Source organism: Urocitellus parryii, chromosome 14, assembly GCF_045843805.1.
Source record: "Urocitellus parryii isolate mUroPar1 chromosome 14, mUroPar1.hap1, whole genome shotgun sequence".
In the NCBI taxonomy this organism is placed as follows: Eukaryota; Metazoa; Chordata; class Mammalia; order Rodentia; family Sciuridae; genus Urocitellus; species Urocitellus parryii.
In genome coordinates, this window is record NC_135544.1 from 14,996,743 (window position 1) to 15,016,796 (window position 20,054).

Below are 20,054 nucleotides of genomic sequence, written 5' to 3' on the forward strand. Positions count from 1 at the left end.
GGACCATCCTACTTCAATTAGAAAGAGAGAGGGCCTCTGATTTCTACCTATCATAGTTTCTGCCAGATGTGGAAACTCCAAGACTCTGCCAGACACCAACTATTCTGGATCTCATGCATGCTCCTGATAGGCCAGTTCACTGAATTGTTCAGGACAATAGCATTTTTAATTTGAATTTCTCAGGAGTTTCAGGAAAAGATGTATTTGTATATTTAGGCAGAGTATAAATTACACCAGTAATTTTCAGACCCTAATTCTGCCATTCTAGTTGTGTGACCTCAGATAGATCACTTCATCTTCATCTCCTTATCACTAAGTGTTGGACTAAAAATGATATCACCACATGAGCAACTAAGGAAACAATGACAAACTACATAGTTATCTATAAAGTTGAAATATAAGGTATTCTTGTTACCATGAAGGATTGAAGCCAGTTGGTTTTAAATTTCTTTCCTTCAAATACTACTTCAGATATCCCAAGAGGTTCCATAGATTGGGAAATGTAAAAGTTCATTTCTCCATAGAAAAAAAATATTTAGCAATACACATTTAAAGGGAAGTATATATGTATGTGCATGTATTGCACATCTCATGTAAATGTGACCTGCATTTGGTAATCTTGATTTGGAAGTCCTAATTTTATCCTGTATCAAACATGAGAACTTACATTGGGTGGAATGGAAAGTAGAGAAAATGAAAAGCAAGAGCCAAGAATGAGAGTTCTGCTGTCTGTAGAACTCAGGGCACAAGATGGTGAATGACCACTAGGGACTATCCTTTAAAAACTCGCTCAGGTAGTACTGACCATTCTTGTAATGTGGTGCTGCATATTGAAATAGGGTCTTGCACATGCATGCTGAGTACATGCTCTACCACTGAGCTACACCTCCCCTACCCTACTACTAACCATTCTTAAATGAAGAAACCAACCTACCAGGATACCAACCATTTTTCCAAAAGATTAAATATCCATCTGGAGTAACAAGTCATCTGTATAGTTGTAAAGTGATGTTATAAATGTTAAATGGCTCTTGAGGCCACTGAGTAACTTGAGGGAAATGATAATGGCATACTTGCAGGCACTCAAAAGTCCGGCAGAAGAGTGAGATGGATATTGTTGTTAGTGAAGACTTGAATGGAGCAGTGAAGTTTTCAAGCTCATTACCCTACCCCAATAATCTTAATAGGTAAGGTACCATGGTAATTTACATATCTTCCTTTTTTCAGAAATTCAAGTTCAAGATAACATCTGATAACTTTGAAACAGACTACCCTGTGACTAAGAACTTGACATAATCTATCTCAATCTTAAACAGGGTGAAGTCCCATCCATTACCTCCCTCGAAATCATCTTTTCTCTTTCTTTCTTGTTCATTTCTTGTAATTATATATAAGATAAAGCTCACGAAGAACTCAATATAATTACTTCCATAGTAAGTCTTTTAAGGGGCGCAGATTGTACCTTATTTCTCTTTGCACTCCTCATCTGTCCTAATGCTGTGTTAAGAGTCAACAAATCCTTATAGTTTGAATGGCATTCCAGTCTAATCCAGTCAGAATACAGCAGTTAATTAAGTTATCAGAATTGTTTCATAATACAAAGGAAAGTTACAAGGCATGGGGAATGATGACCATGAGCATTTAGAGGTATGGTGTGCAGTAGAGTTATGTGGGGTGATTTTGGATGTGCTGGGAGGATGTATACGCTATGAACAGATGAAAAGGTTGGAGGAAAGAAGTTCAGAGGGGAGACTGGGGTGAGCAAAGGCACTTTGGGGAGGCCATGAGTAGCTGTGTGGGTCTCAGGGGAGGGCTTGAGTGCATCTAGGAAGCAGGTGCTGGGGGTCCAGGAGAAGGAGTTTGAATTTTGTCATGGACACCTACCAGATGCTAAATCCAACAGTATGGGGGCTAGGTTGCGGGGTGGGCTAGTGATTACTTACAAACCACTCCCTCCCTGGCTGTCCAGTGCTACAGATGGAACCCAGAGCCTCATACATGGTAGGCAAGCACTGTGCCACTAAGCCATACCCAGGCCTAAAATGCATTCTTTTAAAAAGTTTTTTTTTAGGTATAGATGGACACAATATCATTTATTTATTTATTTATTATTTATTTTAATGTGGTGCTGAAGATCAAGCTCAGTGCCTCACACATGCTAGGCAAGCGCTCTACTACTGAGCCACAACCCCAGCCCCCTAAAGTACATTTTAAAAACTTCACAGATCATTATTCACAGGTCATTCACAGGTAGCCAGTCGGAAATGTGTACTGGTCCATGAATTGGAAATCCCTGATTTAGGGGAACTGTGTTCACAGGTCAAGAGAGAAGGGATGACACATGAATGATTAAATTGGTTGGAAGCACTTAGGGTTTTCTCTCTCAGATTAGTCCATTTTATTTTCAATAACCATTTATTGGTTGCCACCCATGTGCATAATGACAAGACATATGCAGGGTCAAACTTTTAAATTTACACATAAAGGCAGCCTGAGACTGCTGGCAGTATCTCTTCTACACTGTGCTTTTCTCAGTGTACTGGCAGAACGACTGGAGAAGTGGCTGCAGCTGATGCTTATGTGGCACGCCCGACAAAGAGGCACAGATCCCCAGTATGGTCCAAATGGCTGCTTCAAGGCCTTGGATGACATCTTAAACTTAAAGGTAAATGTGCCAGCAAGGTAGCCCTGAGGCAACTGCTGGGTCCCCTGGTGGGACATAGCAATTCTGACAAGAAAGATTTGCGGGAGGACATAGTAGGTCAGGGGCCAGTTTGCTGAAGGAGGAAATTTAGGCTTCTCTGACAGTCTTTCCACAAAAGAGGTTGACAACTGAGCTCACTGACCTTGACAGTTAAGTCCTCACTGTTTGCAAACACTGAGCTCATTGACCTTGACAGCTAAGTCCTTATGGCATACAAACAGGAATACTAAAGACTGGAATATGGAAACCTAGCACCCAGCCTCCCTTCCTTAAGTTAGGCCTTTACTTTGTGGGACTGGGAAATGTTGGGAAGTGGAAGATCTCTACAAATAGATGGGGATCTGCATAAAGACTGTTGTTTTTGTTTTGTTTTTTAATATATAACATCTGAGTTGTGTTGTAGCTGGTTCATATCTTGAACATGGTCACGGGCACCATTCACACCTATCCTGTGACAGAGAATGAGAGTCTACAGGACTTAAAGACTAGAATCCAGCAAGATACAGGAATTCCAGAAAAGGACCAGGAGCTACTGCAAGAGGCAGGTCTGGCGTTGATCCCCGACAAGCCTGCCATTCAGTGTATTTCAGATGGCAAGGTGAGCTCCTTGCTTCCTGAAGATTGCCCTATTTTCCCCTAACTTAGTAAACTAATTTTAGTAAACTTAGTAAACTATTTTCCCCTAACCTAGTAAACTAATCACACTTTTGGATTGCTACTTGACTGTATCAAATAGACTGTTAATCATGCATTACATATACATGCCTGCTTTTTTTTTTTTTTTTTATAAGTTGGGGTATGAGATCTCCTGTGTGGCTTACTAGGAGACACACGCCACTTCATGCTTGACTTGTTTCCAGACCAAATTTGCTTTCTTTTAAAAAATACTTTGTTTTTTAGTTGTAGCTGGACCCAATACCTTTAATTTATTTTTATGTGGTGCTGAGGATCGAACCCAGTGCCCCACATGTGCTAGGCAAGCGCTCTACCAGTGAGCCACAACCCCAGCCCCCCAGATTTGCTTTCTTTTGCCTTTATTGCCAAAATGATTCTCTAGTCTTCTGAGTAACCAAAACTATTTATGATTACCTGTGTGTATAGAGCCGTTAGGCACCTCGGTGTTAACCACCTCAATGTGAGACATGGTCCTTGCTCATAAAGAGCTTATAAACTAACTTATAGTCATTGCATAGGGAAGTATACAGTGAACTTCTAATTGGACAGGAAAGTTAATCAAAGAACAAAATAGAATGAAATGTAAATAAGGTTTAGGTTCACGTTATTTTTATGCTTGATTTCGGGACCCCCCCAAAAGACCACAAGAGACGAAGATCCATGTAAGCAGCAAGGAGGCATTTATTGCGAGCTAGCTCCATCCTCCCTGCGCACACAGCAACTGGTGACGCTGAGAGGCCCCGGGTTTGCAGCAGTTTTATATACTCTTTGGGGAAGGCAGGGACTTTACATATATCATAGCATCTCTTAGCAAATCATCACACACCAGAGGAAAATTATAAAACAACTCTAAAACACGATTTGCACATTCACAGGCGGGAACAAGTTGGGTAAGGATGATTGGTTAGTACAAGAGGGGGATTTGTTTGAACTGATTGGTTTAAACCATGAGGGGTGTTCGTGCTGAACTACATGGTTTCCCAACATGTTATCAACCACCATAACTAATGGGAGGGTCATCTGGCATCCCAGGTATTTTCCCTGTCTCATGCTGATTGGTGGCTGCTAGGGGGTTGCTATGGGTCCCCAACTAGCCTGACTGAGTCAGGGACACCTGGTGCCAAAGATCTCTCATGTGATTTGTAGATAGACAACTCAGCAGGGTGGGTATGTGCCTAGGAGTGCTCTGTGGGTCTTTCCAAGGACAAGGGTCACGCTCCCTTCCTTGGACAGTCTTTGTTCTGAGGTAGAGGCTGGTTTCTCAATTATGAGGATAAAAGGAAAGATGAGTGTAGGCTGGAGTCAGGAAGAAAATCATCATACCTGCTTAGTACCTGGGGCTAAAGATGATGCCCTTGATGAACAATGGAAGTTGATCCAGAACCTCTCATGATTAGCTGGGAAATGGGAAGGTTGGATCCACAAGATTTCATTCTGTTCTTGCCTCTTTGCAGCTAAATGAGGGCCGCACACTGGACATGGATCTTGTTTTTCTCTTTGACAACAGTAAAATTGCCTATGAGACTCAGATCTCCCCACGACCCCAACCTGAAAGTGTCAGCTGTATCCGTAAGAACATCATTTGTTGGTTTTTTTTTTTTTTTAAAGATCAGTTGTAATATATGGATGAAGGCAGAAGAGAGAGACTTGAACCAGGGGAGAGAGCTACATAAAGGAAATTCATCTACCCAGTCCTAAGGGCAGCTTTCTTAACCTAGGATGTGAAAGGAGTAACACAAGCAAAACAAGTCAAGGAGATTATCAGTTAATTTCAATATAATAGAGCTTTAAGCAGAGGACAGAATACTGCATATTACCCATTTTAGTTATTTTTGAAGTTACATTTATATTTTAGTAACTAATGTATGTAAATAGTATCTTTAAGAAGAAATATGAAAGATTGAATATACCATGAAAAAATAAGCCAACCTCTCTTTCCAACTCCCCAGCTTGTGAGTTCCCCTTCCAGGAAAACTGCTGCTATCAAATTTTTGGATATCCACCCAGGGGTATTTTTTCCTCACACACCACTGGTAGTACCCTTTTCACTTAACAATTTATTATATAGATTTTTCCTCTGTTGGTACATACAGAGCTGTTTTGTTTTTTAATAGCTATATAACATTCCATTGCATGAGCATTTAATGAATAATTTTACTCCTATCTCTTCAACAAACATACATATACCTAGAATAAACAGACTGGCGGTCCAAGGTCTTAGAGATCTCTAGGCTTCTCGCTAGTTTAATTATCTCTAGTACTGTTAGCTGATGCTGTGTTTTTATAAAACTTCGTGAACCTTAAATGTTGTGAACATAAAAGAGTTTCTGTTGAAAATATGTGGGCCTCTGTACATGTGAACATGCCTTTAAATGGTTCACAAAATGTATCTTCAAATCAAATCAGTAGCTGTTTATTAACCATCTGGTACATGCTTATACTGTGAATAGGCTACACAAAATATTTAAGATAATAACCAAGCATAATACCAAAAAAGTTATGGAATAGTATAATAATTATAAAAATTTTTAAAATACTAGTGATGTTTCAAAGCAGGATGTGGTTCTTTGCAGGAGAGTTATTTTCTGACAATTGTTCATCTCTTTTTCCAGTTCAAGAGCCCAAAAGGAATCTCTCGTTCTTCCAGCTGAGGAAAGTGTGGGGCCAGGTCTGGCACAGCATCCAAACTTTGAAAGAGGATTGTAACCGGCTACAGCAGGGACAGCGAGCTGCCATGTATTGTGCCAGACATTTTTTAAAAATTTAATTTATTTAAAATTCCTTAGTGGCTTTGGCTCTAAGAGAGGTGGCTGAGGCAGGGACCCAGAAGCAACTCTTCTCAGAGACAAGAGGGAGACACTGGTTTGGATGGGTAGGCAGTGGTTGGGTGGGCTAGCTGGAGGGAAGCCCTTTTCAACCTGATGAGGTGAGTGTGGTCAGTATATGCAGCAGAATTGCAAAACTGAGGGTTGAGTTGGCTGAACTGTGGACAGAATTTGGAACTCAGGGAAGCTCATTGCAATTTGGGTTAGAAAAACTCCCCTGATTATTATGCTGGGTTACAGATGCTTTCCCCAGTTAAGAGAGTTTAGTTTATTGGCCGTTTGTATATAATTCTAATTTTGGTGCAGAACCCCATGTATTGCTAAGGGCTAGGAAATTGTCTTTATGGTTTTAAGTGGCTTCTTTAATAATAGTGATGATTATTATTATAGCAGGGACCTCCCTAGGTGTTTGAGGGGGGTTTGTTATTATACAGGAAATGGTATTTGGATCCCAAAGATGCTCCAAGGTTCTGTTTCTTGTGGTTCCTGCAGGATGAATCTCCTCCGGAATAACAGCTGCCTTTCCAAGATGAAGAATTCCATGGCCTCTATGTCTCAGCAGCTCAAGGCCAAGTTGGATTTCTTTAAAACCAGCATTCAGATTGACCTGGAGAAGTATAGTGAGCAAACCGAGTTTGGAATCAGTGAGTGTATTCTGCAATGAGTGTAAAGAAACCCTTCCTTCCTTTCTTTCTCTCCTTTCATTCATTCATTCATTTTTTCACTTAGGTTTCTTTTGTCCTTTTATAATTAAGTTGCTTAGTTCTGTTTTGGTTTTGTGGTGTTTTTGTTTTTGTTTTTCATTTTTTTTTCTTCCCAATTTTTGTTTTTCCAGCATCAGATAAACTGCTACTGGCCTGGAGGGAAATGGAACAGGCTGTGGAGCTGTGTGGGCGGGTAGGAGACTCATTTTAGGTTTCTGTTCTTGTGATATGAGTTAGGCTTTGTTCTACCATTTCCCACTTTCTCATCAAACACTGGTTGATCTTTCATGTCAGAATTCAAATTTCTTTGCCACGGCCTTTCTCCTTAACCAAACTTGTTGGAAAGAAACTGATAGAGTACCCATTACAAGAAGCTCTACTGTAGGCAGACTCAAGGTAGACACCAATGTTTCAGATTTAAGTAAAGAGCAAAATATCAAATGTCCTTGGAGAAAAACCTAGACCTCTTGTTGTTAGGAAGGGAATTAGATGAATGATCAACACACCCTCTTGTTAAAGTTTTTGCCTGATTTTGTTGGTACATGAAATCCATAAGAAAGGAAAGGTCTTGGCAGAAAGTTTCAGGACACTAAATCAGATGCCACTGAAAAAACAGCAATTGTAGAGTCAGTGGAATGTGACTCGGTAAACCTTGCATATATCCAAGACCCTGGGCTCCAAGGCTTTTTCTACCATCTCCACCCTGTACACTTGGATGAGGACTTTCACCTCTGTTCCTTGATGTCTGTTTTTAAAAATGAGTCCTGATGGGTTTAAACTTGTTTGGAAGTGAATATCATATAGACATTTCCTTATTTGGCATTCACATACATCATCTATGAAGTAAAGGAGTCCAGGCCTTCACACACATGATGGCATTGGGATGGACAAATGGAGAGAAGACAAAGTAATGTGCATGGGGCATCTTCTTTGTGCCAGATACTGTGCATACTTTATCTTACTTAATCTCTAAAATGGCCCTACTAGAATTCTTTTTATGGAAGAGGAAACTACAACTCATGGGTTAAATAACTGCCCATGGGTCACACAGAGGTAGATGTGAGGTAGATCCAAACTCTGGTTATTCTGACTCCAGAGTCCATATTCCTTCAGCCAGTCACTTGAAAGTTTCCATTGAGTTTGGAGGTTCTCCCTCTGGCAACCCAAAGCAAACCTGTTCTTCAGAATGCTTTTCTTGCATCAGTTGATATTAGTGTAGCTTTTTCATTAGGAGAATGAAGTAAAACATCTGGTGGAACGTATGATGGCACTGCAGACTGACATCGTGGACTTGCAGAGGAGCCCAATGGGCCGGAAGCAGGGGGGCACACTGGATGACCTGTGAGTGCCACCTGGGAGAGGACCAATTCTGCTCCCCCATACTGATACCCCTGCCCAAGTTTCTAGCTGTGTGTTAGTGTCGTCTCAGGAGGCTTGGTAGAATCAGCCTCCTGCAGAGCATGTTCCCCTGGTGAATCATGTCAAGATGTTCCAGAGATAAGCCAGGGGAAATCACCATCACTCTGAATTTCAGTTTCCAAATCTGTTAAATAGCAGGGAAAACTGTCTGACCTCACAAAGTTTTTGAGGATGCATTCGTGAATTGCATATGAGAAGCAATCTATAAAGATCTATAAAATGCAAGTATCCTTTACCATTGTATCAGACGTCACTGCGCATCCTGCCTACCGTGGCTCAGCTGTGACTGAAAGAGCAGGAAGAAAAACAGGGAGGGAGGAGCCTGGCAAGTCTAGGAGTTTAGATCTAGACATGGTTCATTTGAGTCTTCATTAAGTATTTGGCATTGGCTCCAGGAGGGGATGAGGCATACAGGCAGAGCATCCTACCTGAAGAAATAACATCTTTCCCCTGTGTGCTGACAAGAAGGTAGCAGGCAGGCAGGATCAGTGTATTAAGGACTCCATGGCTGAGCTCAGTGTATTTCCTGATGCTTTTACTAGGATTCTTGAGATGAAAAATCTTAGCATCAGAACTTTAATTATTTGTTCCATATTTTCCCTAATTCTTTAATCCTTATTCTCTAGTTTTCAAATGAGAGTCTTCTTTTGAGAACATTGCCTGACCTTTGTTAGGGGAATGGGGTAAGAATTTGTGTTTGCCCTTGACTCAAATTTTCAAGGGTAAGCATGTTTTCTTGCTCAGATCCAGGGATAGCACCTGTAGTCACTACTGTAGAATTCAAGTGGAAGAGGAATTCAGAAGGATGGAGCCAATACTGCTTCTCTTAAGATTTGCTCTAGTGATACCTTGGGGATATTTGAATTGGATGATGAAGGCAATCATTCACTTACCAAAGACATTACTAGAAATAATAGTCTTCTCCAATCCAGAAAGACATATCATCATTCTTATGTTTGTAAATCAGTAATTCTGCTGGCAGGAATTAGCCACCAAGACTTCCAGGGTTCCTATTTGGTCTTGAATCTAAACAGAGCTTCCTATATATTTCAGAGAGGAAGAAGCAAGAGAGCTTTATAGGAGACTAAGAGAAAAACCGAGAGGTAGGTGGTATGGGGGCCTCTGGCTCCTTTTTATCTCATTTTGAGGCACTGGTACTCTGCCAGGCACCTGGAGCAACTATGTTACTACCCCTGTCTTTCCCAGACCAACGAACAGATGGTGACAGTCAGGAGATGGTACGGTTACTACTTCAGGCAATTCAAGGTTTTGAAAAGAAGGTGCGAATGATTTATACACAGCTCAGGTACGAGCCCCCTTTCCTGCTACAGGATGGAATATAGTGCAGCATGAAGGCCATGGGTGAGACCATTTCCCTCACTCTGATCTGATTTGCTTAACAGCAAAAGAAGCTATCCACAACTGCTAGTTGGATCCATATTATTAAGGGTGATGTTCTGCTTGCTCCAGCCCAAAGCCCACTCGAGTTTTTCATGTTTGTTCTTCACAGCAAAACTGTGGTTTGTAAGCAGAAGGCATTGGAATTGTTGCCCAAGGTGGAAGAAGTGGTGAGTCTAATGAATGAGGATGAGAAGACTGTTGTTCGGCTTCAGGAGAAGCGGCAGAAGGAGCTCTGGAACCTCTTGAAGATCGCGTGTGTGAGTCAGCCCTTGGCCTGCCAGCCACCTCCCTGCCTCTATGCCACTGACAGCATTCTGCTAGGGGAGCCACAGCGTCACCAGCAGCCCTCCTTAGTTGCCACTGCTCTGTTGTCATCTCTATGAAATGGAATGGGCAGGGAAGGGAGGACTAGGTGGGGAGGTGAGAGGAAGGCTTGTGCTGGTAGTTTTTATTTATCCTAGTGACTGCCTTAATTACCACAACCCAAGTGGCTTCTAACAACAGAAATTATTCTCTCAGAGTTCCAGGGCCCCTCCAGCAGCTCCAGGGGAGAGACCTGCCTTGCCTTTTACAGCTGCTGGTGGCTCCAAGTATTCCTTGGCCTGTGGCCATGTCACTCTGGGATCTGTCTTCACATGACTCAGTGTCTCCCATCTGGATGTCCTTCTAAGGACACCTGTTACTATATCTGGATCACACTGAGCTAGTACAGAATGATCTCATTTGGGGGCCCTTAATTATATCCGTAAAGACCCCTTTTCCAAATAAAGTCACATTTGCAGGTTCCAGGCATTAGGACTTGGACCCACATCTTTTAGGGCCACCAATTAAAAACAGCCTTGTCAACCCTCATCTGGGTCTGAGGTGATCTCAGCATTATGGCCTAGACTTTCTTTGCATACCATCTTAATGCAACTGTGATTCCATCAAATCCACTTGGGGTGAAAATATAAAAATTTAAAAGCCAGAGAAAAGAGAAGAGCCAGTGGGGATGGGGTTGTGGCTTAGTGGTAGAGTGCTTGCCTGGCACATGTGAGGCACTGGGTTTGGTCTTCAGCACCACATTAAAATAAATAAAGGCATTGTGTTCATCTACATCTAAAAAAATAATTAAAAATAAAGAAGAGCCAGGTAAAAAGTTGGTTATGGAAGCCAGAGCCACTAGGAGAGTGACCCAATCATGAAAGGCTGCAGAGAGGTTGGAAAGAATGAAAAGAGAGCAATTTGGTTGCTAATTCCTGCCAGCAGAATTACTGATTTACAAATATAAGAAGCTACTAGTAAGTAGCTTCAAGAGCAAAGGGAGGAGGAAGGGTAGATGGTTGCTTATGGTGGGAACAAGATACAAAGATGGTACTTTTCAAAGGTCTTAGAGAATAGAGCATATTTGTGGGCCCAGCAGAAAACAGTGTACCAGGAGATCCTTAATCAGAGAGAGATGGGGGACAGTTGATTAATCTGGTCCTGAGACCCAAATAGAGTTAGGATCAGGAGCATTGTGATGGATTTGCCTTGGAAGGTGTGAGCAGCATTTTCTCCTATCAGAAAAATGATAAAGAGAAAAGGAGGAGATGATCCAAGAAGGAGAGAGAAGTTGAGGTCTGCACAGGTGATAACTTGACCTGCCTTCTGCATTCTTTGAGTGCTACTTGCTCAGCAGTATGATGAAAACTGGAGATACAGTGGGGACAGGGCATGACATCTGCCCTGGGGAGTTCATAATCTGGCAAAGGCCATGGACAAGGACATGAATGAGAACAATCTAGAGCAAGAAGTGCTAAAAAGCAGCTATAGCTATAGTACGCATGAGCAGTGGTGTGAATGCAGGGGAGGAAAGCCAGCTTTCATCTGAGAGGTGAGGGAGCGACAAGAAAGGCTCCTGATGAGTACATAGGAGTTAGTTGGGGGAATGACAGTAAGGACATTCCAGTACAGTTGGATTGCTTCATTGAAAGCATAGAGGCCTGGAAGAGAGTGGTGCATTCTGGGTGGCAGAAGCAGGTTGCAGTGGTGTTGGAGAAAGGGTTTCACCAAGAATGAAATCTGGGAAGGTCAAGGGTTAGCTCAAGTAGGCCACCCTGTGTTTTCAAAGTCTAAGGAAATATAGCAGGATTTGTTCTTCCCTCATATCAAAGAACACAAGTATGAAAACTATATGATCCTATTTGGGTTTTATGGGAATCACTCTGGTGGCAGCTGGAGTCCAGATTTGGCACTCTGTCAAACCTTAGTACTAACTATGAGGGGCCATGCAGTGGTGGGTGCACAGGACCTAACAGGAGAATGTTAGGAGCAGATTGTGTAGAAATGATCTGCCACCCATAATTATAGACCCAGGGAAGAAATGAAGGAATAGGTGGCTGATCGGCCTGGAAGGCACAACAGATAGAGAAGAGCAAAGCTAACATACTTGAGGAACTGGGATTGTGGCTCAGAGGTAGAGCGCTTGCCTAGCATGCATGAGGCACTGGCTTTGATCCTCAGCACCATATAAATATAAAATAAAGATATTGTGTCGGGCTGGGGATGTGGCTCAAGCGGTAGTGCGCTCGCCTGGCATGCGTGCGGCCCGGGTTCGATCCTCAGCACCACATACCAACAAAGATGTTGTGTCCGCCGAGAACTAAAAAATAAATATTAAAAATTCTCTCTCTCTTTCTCTCTCTCTCTCTCTCTCTCTCTCTCTCTCTCTCTCTCTCTCTCACTCTCTCTTAAAAAATAATTAAATATTAAAAAAAGATATTGTGTCTACCTATAACTAAAAAATAAATATTAAAAAGTTAGCATATTTGAAAGTCTGGTTAAAGACAACCTCCATGTTTAGCCAGAGAAGAGTATAAGCTTAGAAAGGTCTCCAGATTGACAGCTAGGGAGAGACTGCAGAACTGCTGCCTCCAGCGAGGGTAAGAAGCAGGGATCGTGAGTGTAGAAGGAGGAGGTATCCAGAGACTCATAGATGTGCCTGAGGTGTAGAAAAGATGACAGTAGGTCATGTTTACAATAGATCATGTCCACACTACGTCATGTTCACAGGCTGCATATATGAAGAGGTGCAAAGAGCTGGAGCCAGAGCCACTGGCTGACCCCCTGCTTGAAAGGGCAGTGGCTGCATTGCTCCTGGTATTCAGAACAGCTGCATTTTCTTCTTAACTCTACTGCAGATTGTGCCGTTCACACAGTTTCTTATTCTTTTTGTGTGTCTCATTCTCCTTGGAAGAGTAAAAATACCTTTCTTTTGTTTAAGAGTACTCCAGGAATCAAATTAAATAAAGCGTGCAAATTCAGGTGTTCGAGTTCTCTATATTTAGAGTCCTTTTTCAAAAAGCACATATGTTGATACAGAAACACTTTTTTTTTTTTTTTTTTTTTTTTTTTTTGTGCTGGGGATTGAACCCAGGGCCTTGAGCATGCGAGGCAAGGCAAGCACTCTACCAATTGAGATGTATCCCCAGCTCAACTTTTGAGGAATAATGCAATATCCCCAGCTGTTGTCATGGATAGAGATGTTGACTGGTAGTTTCTAGGAATAGTTATGGTGTCTTGCAGTCAGTTGTCTCAAGAGGAAGTACTGTGGTGCGAATGCAGAATTTGTTTTGTTGACTGTTTTGGGGTTTTGTCCTTCAGAGCAAGGTCCGTGGTCCTGTCAGTGGAAGCCCAGATAGCATGAATGCTTCTCGACTTAGTCACCCCGGTCAGCTGATGTCTCAGCCATCCACTGCCCCTGACAGCTTACCTGAGTCAGCCAAGAAAAGGTAAGTCACAGTTAACAATGCCTAGTGTCACATTCAGGGCATATCAGGAGACCATGGAAATGGAAATCATGTTTATCACTGATAAACATCTACTGGTTTTGTGCATGCTTCTCTTTGTTATATATGCAAGGCCCTACAGTGACAAAGGTGATTCATATTTTACCCGCATAGTCCCTTGTAACTTGCCCACTAAGTAGTTTCCTTGTCCTAGGTGGATTACTAATTGTTTAGTGAGGACACAGTTCTAGTCAGGCACATATTGTTACATATAGTCTATCAACAATCATCTCTTCTTCAAAACCATCTTCCCTTCACACCTGGGTTGTCCGGCCTCCTCCATCCCATTCACCTACATCTGTCATAAAGCAGAGGTCAGAAAAGGACAAATGGTTTGACAGAATCTCCTTAGTCTCATGGTGGCCCATAACATTTTGAGTTAGCAAGTTACTATTTTTCTTCCCAGGGCCTCTCTTCATCTCCCATTCATCCCTTCTTTTCCTTCCTTTTTCCTGAACCACTTCAATGGAATTCCCAAACAGAACATTTCAACCCTTTTCCTAGCCAGGCTTTCTGCTTCTGCTTCCTATCTGTTACTGCTGCCTAGACTTTTTTTTTTAATATATTTTTTCAATTGTTGATGGGCCTTTTATTTATTTACTTATTTATATGCAAAGCTGAGAATTGAACCTTGTGCCTTGTGCATTATAGACAAGAGCTCTACCACTAAGCTTCAACCCCAACCCTGCTGCCAAGTATTGACAAATACTATTCTGACCAAGTAGTTACTTTAACAGTGGCTTCATATTCCATTAACAATGGCTTTCACATTCCATTCTAGATCAGGTATGAACTTTTTCAGGCACTTGCAAGCACCTCATTGTGGCTCTTGGGCTTATCCACTATCCCTTACAAACTTCTTGCACTAGCCCAGTTCTTAAAAAGTCCCATCCAGACCTGCAGCAGCAATAACATCCAGGTACTTGTTAAAACAGTAGATTCCTGGGTTCCACCAAAGCTCTGAATCAGTGGTGGTGCCTAGGAGTCTGTGTCTTAAAAGCTGTCTGGATGATTCTGCTGTATGTGGAAGAATGGGAACTGCTGTCCTTACTGAGCAAGCTCTCATTCTTCAGGTGCCCTTCACTGTGGTCATCCTCCCACACACTGGGCACACTGTTTTTCTCTGCTTTCCACCTCCTTCAAAGCCTTGAGCATCCACACATGCCTTGCTTCCTTCTTAGGATTTGTTTTCTAGTTCAGTTCCATAGGCATTTATTTAGCACCTTCTGTGTTCTGATCCCTAGGTACTGGAGATGGTTAAATCCAGTTCCTGTAGGCAAAACCGTAGGCATAGAAAATAAAGTAATGATTGCCTAGGGTTAATGGGGAGGAGGAAAGGACTGATTGATAATGGGTACTAGGTTTCTTTTAGGGGTGAAAAAATGTTCTAAAACCGGACATGGTAATGATTGCTCAACCCTATAAATATACTAAAGCCATGGAATTGTTCACTTTGAACAGGCACACTTTGTGGTGTATAAATTATATATCAAAATGTTTTGAAACAATTTGTTCTTTTCCTTGGGGAGTTTGTTGCCAGTTTTGGTATTTAATCATACACAACTTTAGATTCTTCATTATATCCCCTACCTCTTGTGAACTTCTGGAGGACTGTAATCTGGTCACAGGTCACGTGACTCTCTGAGCTGATACTGAGCCTTTAACTTAGCTAGAAGTCCCGTAGATGAGCCTGAGCACAAATGTGCTGGTTCCTTCCTACCCAGGATTTTGTTCTTTCCCACCAAGTTTTACAGGGCAGAGTAAATTCCAGGGCACCAGTATCTTATACTTGGTGTTTTTCCTCCAGTGGTATTCTTAAAGTTCAGAAAATTTGTACTGAGAGCATAGAGATTCTCTGGTCTCTCCATGTCATAAAGCAGAGGTCAGAAAAGGACAAATGGTTTGACAGAATCTCCTTAGTCTCATGGTGGCCCATTCATGAAAAGAAACAGGCGTTTCTTACTATAGAAAAGAGAGATCAGATTCAATGAAATAATATCCCAGAACTATGCATTTCAGCAGATCAAAAAGAACTGTGGAGGGCTGAGGATGTGGCTCAAGTGGTAGCGTGCTCGCCTAGCATGCGTGAGGCACTAGGTTCGATTCTCAGCACCACATAGAAATAAAATAAAAGATATTGTGTCCACCTAAAACTAAAAAATTTTAAAAAAGAACTGTAGAAACCCAGGGGACTGCTTACTCCCCTCCCCCACCCTTTCTTTCTTTTCCATTTCAAAAACTGGAAAATAATTTACTTAAGAGGATACCTTTAGATTTTGGCAATTTGAAAAGAATTCTGTATAGCTATCTAGTAAGTCAAAAGGCTGTTTTGCTTTATTAATTAAACAGATCTATTTACTTTTTCCCATTTTGAACAGTAATATTCATGACTGGATTTGGGCTTCTACGAAGTACTTAATCAGATGAATGGACTCACTAGTCAGTGACATGGTGTTAAGACATTTAGGATCAAAATAATTGTTGCATCATTCAAAAAATAGTGTCAAAGGTTCTTTAGCATATTTTCAACTGAAGTATTAGCTCATAAGATACTTATGACCCTTTCTAATAATTGATCATTATCTTTAGTGAAGAACTGGTGGCTGAAGCACATACTCTCTGCACCCAGCTAGAAAATGCCATGCAAGACACCATGAAGGAGCAGGACCAGAGTTTGATGGTAATAGCTTGTGGGAACTCTATCTTTTCATGCCCTTTTTTCCTGTAGCAAAAGAGAAAACGAAAAGGCAACCCAACATTAGCCTTGGTCTCAGTATGTATTTATGATTTTCTAGTACTTTTTTGTGATTCATAATAATTAATGGCTGTTGATTATTGCATGTTTCTAAGTACATTGTGTGCATTATCCTTTTTAATTTTTACAAGACTGAATCCTGATGAGGAGGCAACATTATTCCTAGAAGATCCTGCCCCACCTTGGCTACTATTGCTGAGCAACTATGTTGGGTGCTGTGCTGGATTCTGGTGACAAAACAGCAATCTCTCATGGCTCTGTACCTTAGACACTTAGCTTAGCAGTAGGCAGTACTGATATGGGGAAGCTACATGAGGAAAACCCAGCCAAGATAGAGAAGTACATTAAGACAAAACTGAAATCACTGCAAGGATCTTAAATCTTTCCCTTAGATGTTTAAATAGACTTTTTCTGCTAATATAATCATTTTCTAACTCTTCCCTAACTTCAAGAAAAATCAAAGAGGACACTACTGCCAGTTGTAGTCGTCTCTGATTTGTTCAAGTGTCCTCCTTTGTGGGAGCTTTCTGTACCTCTTATTTCTCTTCACCTCCTGGTGCTATATATATATATATATATTTTGATCATTTCCTGCTACTTGACCTCTGCCAGGAGAGAAGCGTTTCTCATCAGGCCATTTCCTCTTATGAGATTGGAAACTTACAGTTGAGGTGATAACTCTCAGTATTACTTACCTATAGTGAGTATGTAAGTGTTGTGAGCTACTAGTAGTACTAAAATTCTCTTTTTAGTTTTCACAGGGCTTTGAGCTGATCCAAAAATATCCTGCATGGTTTGAATATGTAGCTTAGTTCAAGAGTGCCCTGCAATAACAGGACTGTTCCTGACAGAAGGCTTTAAACTTACTTTGAAATTGCATTGGTTGCCTCCTGAAAAGGAAAGAATGTCTAACATGCGTATTGATTTGCAGGCTCTGGACTGGAGCTGGTTACAGACAGAGGACGAAGAACAGAGTGCTTTGGAGCAAGCCTCATGACTGGGGGCCTAGACCACCTAACCTGCCACTTTCCTACAGAGGCTCCTGTGGTATTGACGTCCCAGTGCTCTCCAGCATCTAGATGGAGATCTTACTTCCCCAGCATCTGTGTTTTTCAGCCTGGACCAAAGTTGTGGCCCTCAGCAAACCATGCCAGTACCTTGTCTGTACACTGGAAGTCCTCCATTATAGAAGCCCAGTAAATGTTGATACCAGTTGTAAGTTTTCAGGGAAACAGAGCCTCAGCAGCTGCTTCCTCTGCTATGAAAAGAGTGCTCAGAGTATGGTTTGCCACACAGACCACTGGACAGATGTCTAACTTGAATCTTTTAGAAATGGTACTTGGTGCCAGCTTGCCCTCTTCTGACTTCTCCTGAGCTCCAGGGAGGTCTTAATCCACTGTCCCTTTTTATGTTACAGCTAAGACTTCGTCTGGATTCAGCTTCTCTTAAACAGACTTTTAAATCATAGGTTTGGCCAGAACCCATCTCTGTTCCTTTTTATTTCATTGCTGCTAAAAAAATGTTTTTATCCACTGCATCGTGATCATCCCCCACTTGGTTATAGTAATGCCAAGCCCCCCATTGTCTGCAGTCCTTTTAGCTACAGAGTGACTTCCTAGGGACAGGATGAAGAGCTACTACCTTCTTTTGAGTTTCAAAGATGACCTGGGAGCAAGTTATCCTGGAGAAGAGGGAAAGAAGAAAAGGGTATCTGTCAATGACTAGCCTACTGACCTTTTTAACCTTGTAAAAAATGTCTCTGTGTGGTGGTGGGGTAGGGGTGTTCCAGCCTCTCATACAGTATTATTAAATTGGTTTATTTTATAAATAGTTTCTTTATTTTGAAACGTGACTGAAATACTTAGACTGGATTCTGCAGTCCATTTCTATAATACCTATGGTTAGAATTTCTGAACTCAACATCCAGCATAATGGAAAATTTTATAAAATTGAATATTATCTGGATCATAAACAATGTTGTAGCTCTGCTTCAGCATTTCATGAAACGATTTTATATGTAAAAGCAAGAAAAATGAATTTAGATGATCATAAACAGGTTTGTTTTGTTGGTTAAAAAAAAAAAGACTTGAAGTAGAGGAATTTCATGAAGTAATTTCCATGGAGATAGTGTGAGGCAAGTGCCTGGTCAAATAATTTTAGGAAATTCTTCATGCTTAAACTATTTGTTGGAGATTTGCTCTGTATACTGGTAAAGTCTCTGAAAAGTCTTATAATAAAGGAACTTGCTTAACTTTAGGTAAATTCATTATTGACCAATGTCATTTGATCATAGAATTTCACCCCTCCCAATGTGTGTCTAACATTAATATCCAAAGGATTTATGGTTTGAGAAAGCATGATTTTGGAAACCTTAGTTAGGGACATAGTGGGAAATAAGACAAGAAACCCTGGGACAGGAGAGAAGGCTGGGTTAAGGGCTGTGGACTTGTTTCATAGGCAATTAGAAATCACTCAAGAATTTTGAACAAGAAAATGACATAGCCAAAGCAGTAGTTTGAAAATTTGTCATGGGCCATTCTAATTAAAAAAGTGAAAACCCAAGAGTTAAGACTTCTTTTTCCAAAAAGATGAAGTAGATATGCTTTTTCTTTTTGTTAAGTACAACTAAAATCTTTGGACATTATATATGAGCAAATATAAGAAGGTAGAGGGTAAGGCAGACTGTATAGGGACCTTGGGATTTGAGGAATGACATTGGTAGTGAGTTCTTTGGGTTTTCTCTTTCATATATCCCAGATTGGGTGCTGGAGAAGCTAGCTAATGGGCACAGACAAAAAGGTCCCAAGAAAAGCATGCTCTCTTTTTTGAGTTTTCCTGGGGCTGCTATAACAAATTACTACAAATTGCCTGGCTTAAACAACAGTAATTTATTCTTATAGTTCTGAAGGCCAGAAATCTGAAATCAAGATGTAGACAGGACCATATCTCCTATGTAGGCTGTAAAGATAAATTCTGTTCCTTGCCTCTTCCAATATCTGATGGATCCAGACAATCCTGACTTGTGGCTGCAACTCTGATTCAAGGATATGTTGCCACCGCCTCCTCCATCTAATCTCCCCTGTATATAATTTATGATAACAGTTGTCATTAGATTTAGGGCCAATTTGGAAAATGTAGGATAAGTCCCTCCTCTCAGGATTTTTATGCAGTCACACATTTTGCCATGTGAGTAAATATTTATAGGTTCTGGGGATTTGGATGTGATTTGGGGTCACCCTTGGATCCCCTGAATTCATGTCAGTCAAACATCCCCAAAAGTCTCTATCCATTACAGAATCAACTCTGAGGCCATATTCTCACCTAGATATCAGCTTAAAAGTCCTGAATTTCATCATTTCAATCAGGTGTGGGTGAGATTCAGGCCAGTTATAATCTAGGACAAAATTTGTCCATCTGTGGACCTGTGGAATTAGGAAACAAGTAATCTGCTCCCAAAATACAATGGTAGAATAGGCATATGATAGACATTCCCAAACCAATAAGGAAAAATGGAAGGAATAATGAAGTCATCAGTCCCATCAATTTTGGATTTCAAGCAGGGCAAATTCCATTATGCTTCAAGTTCTGTAAATTGGTTTGTGGCTGTGCCTATTAGACCTATAGCAGCTTTGTTAATCTTTGCATGTGTGCTCATGGTGGCACCGTGGACTTCTTTATGCCCATGGTGGCTCCATAGACTTTTGATTCTGCCCACAGAAACTTACTAGGACTGTATCCATTAGCTCTGTATCTGCTCAGCCA

The 20,054-nt window shown here is 41.2% G+C and overlaps 1 protein-coding gene across 1 annotated transcript in view; it reads left to right on the top strand.

Annotated features, from left to right (window-relative positions):
* The window catches only part of Ikbkb (inhibitor of nuclear factor kappa B kinase subunit beta), a 49,543-nt gene extending 30,454 nt beyond the window's left edge, over positions 1 to 19,089 (top strand). Inside the window, exons 9-22 of the mRNA XM_026409327.2 lie at positions 1,080 to 1,187; positions 2,536 to 2,665; positions 3,108 to 3,302; positions 4,834 to 4,948; positions 5,992 to 6,115; positions 6,697 to 6,848; positions 7,040 to 7,101; positions 8,140 to 8,249; positions 9,381 to 9,430; positions 9,534 to 9,633; positions 9,838 to 9,985; positions 13,353 to 13,480; positions 16,127 to 16,217; positions 17,224 to 19,089. Coding sequence (XP_026265112.2) covers positions 1,080 to 1,187; positions 2,536 to 2,665; positions 3,108 to 3,302; positions 4,834 to 4,948; positions 5,992 to 6,115; positions 6,697 to 6,848; positions 7,040 to 7,101; positions 8,140 to 8,249; positions 9,381 to 9,430; positions 9,534 to 9,633; positions 9,838 to 9,985; positions 13,353 to 13,480; positions 16,127 to 16,217; positions 17,224 to 17,289 — 1,579 coding nt within the window. The 3' untranslated portion in view covers positions 17,290 to 19,089. The remainder of the gene's footprint in view (positions 1 to 1,079; positions 1,188 to 2,535; positions 2,666 to 3,107; positions 3,303 to 4,833; positions 4,949 to 5,991; positions 6,116 to 6,696; positions 6,849 to 7,039; positions 7,102 to 8,139; positions 8,250 to 9,380; positions 9,431 to 9,533; positions 9,634 to 9,837; positions 9,986 to 13,352; positions 13,481 to 16,126; positions 16,218 to 17,223) is intronic.
* Positions 19,090 to 20,054: the final 965 nt, after the last annotated feature.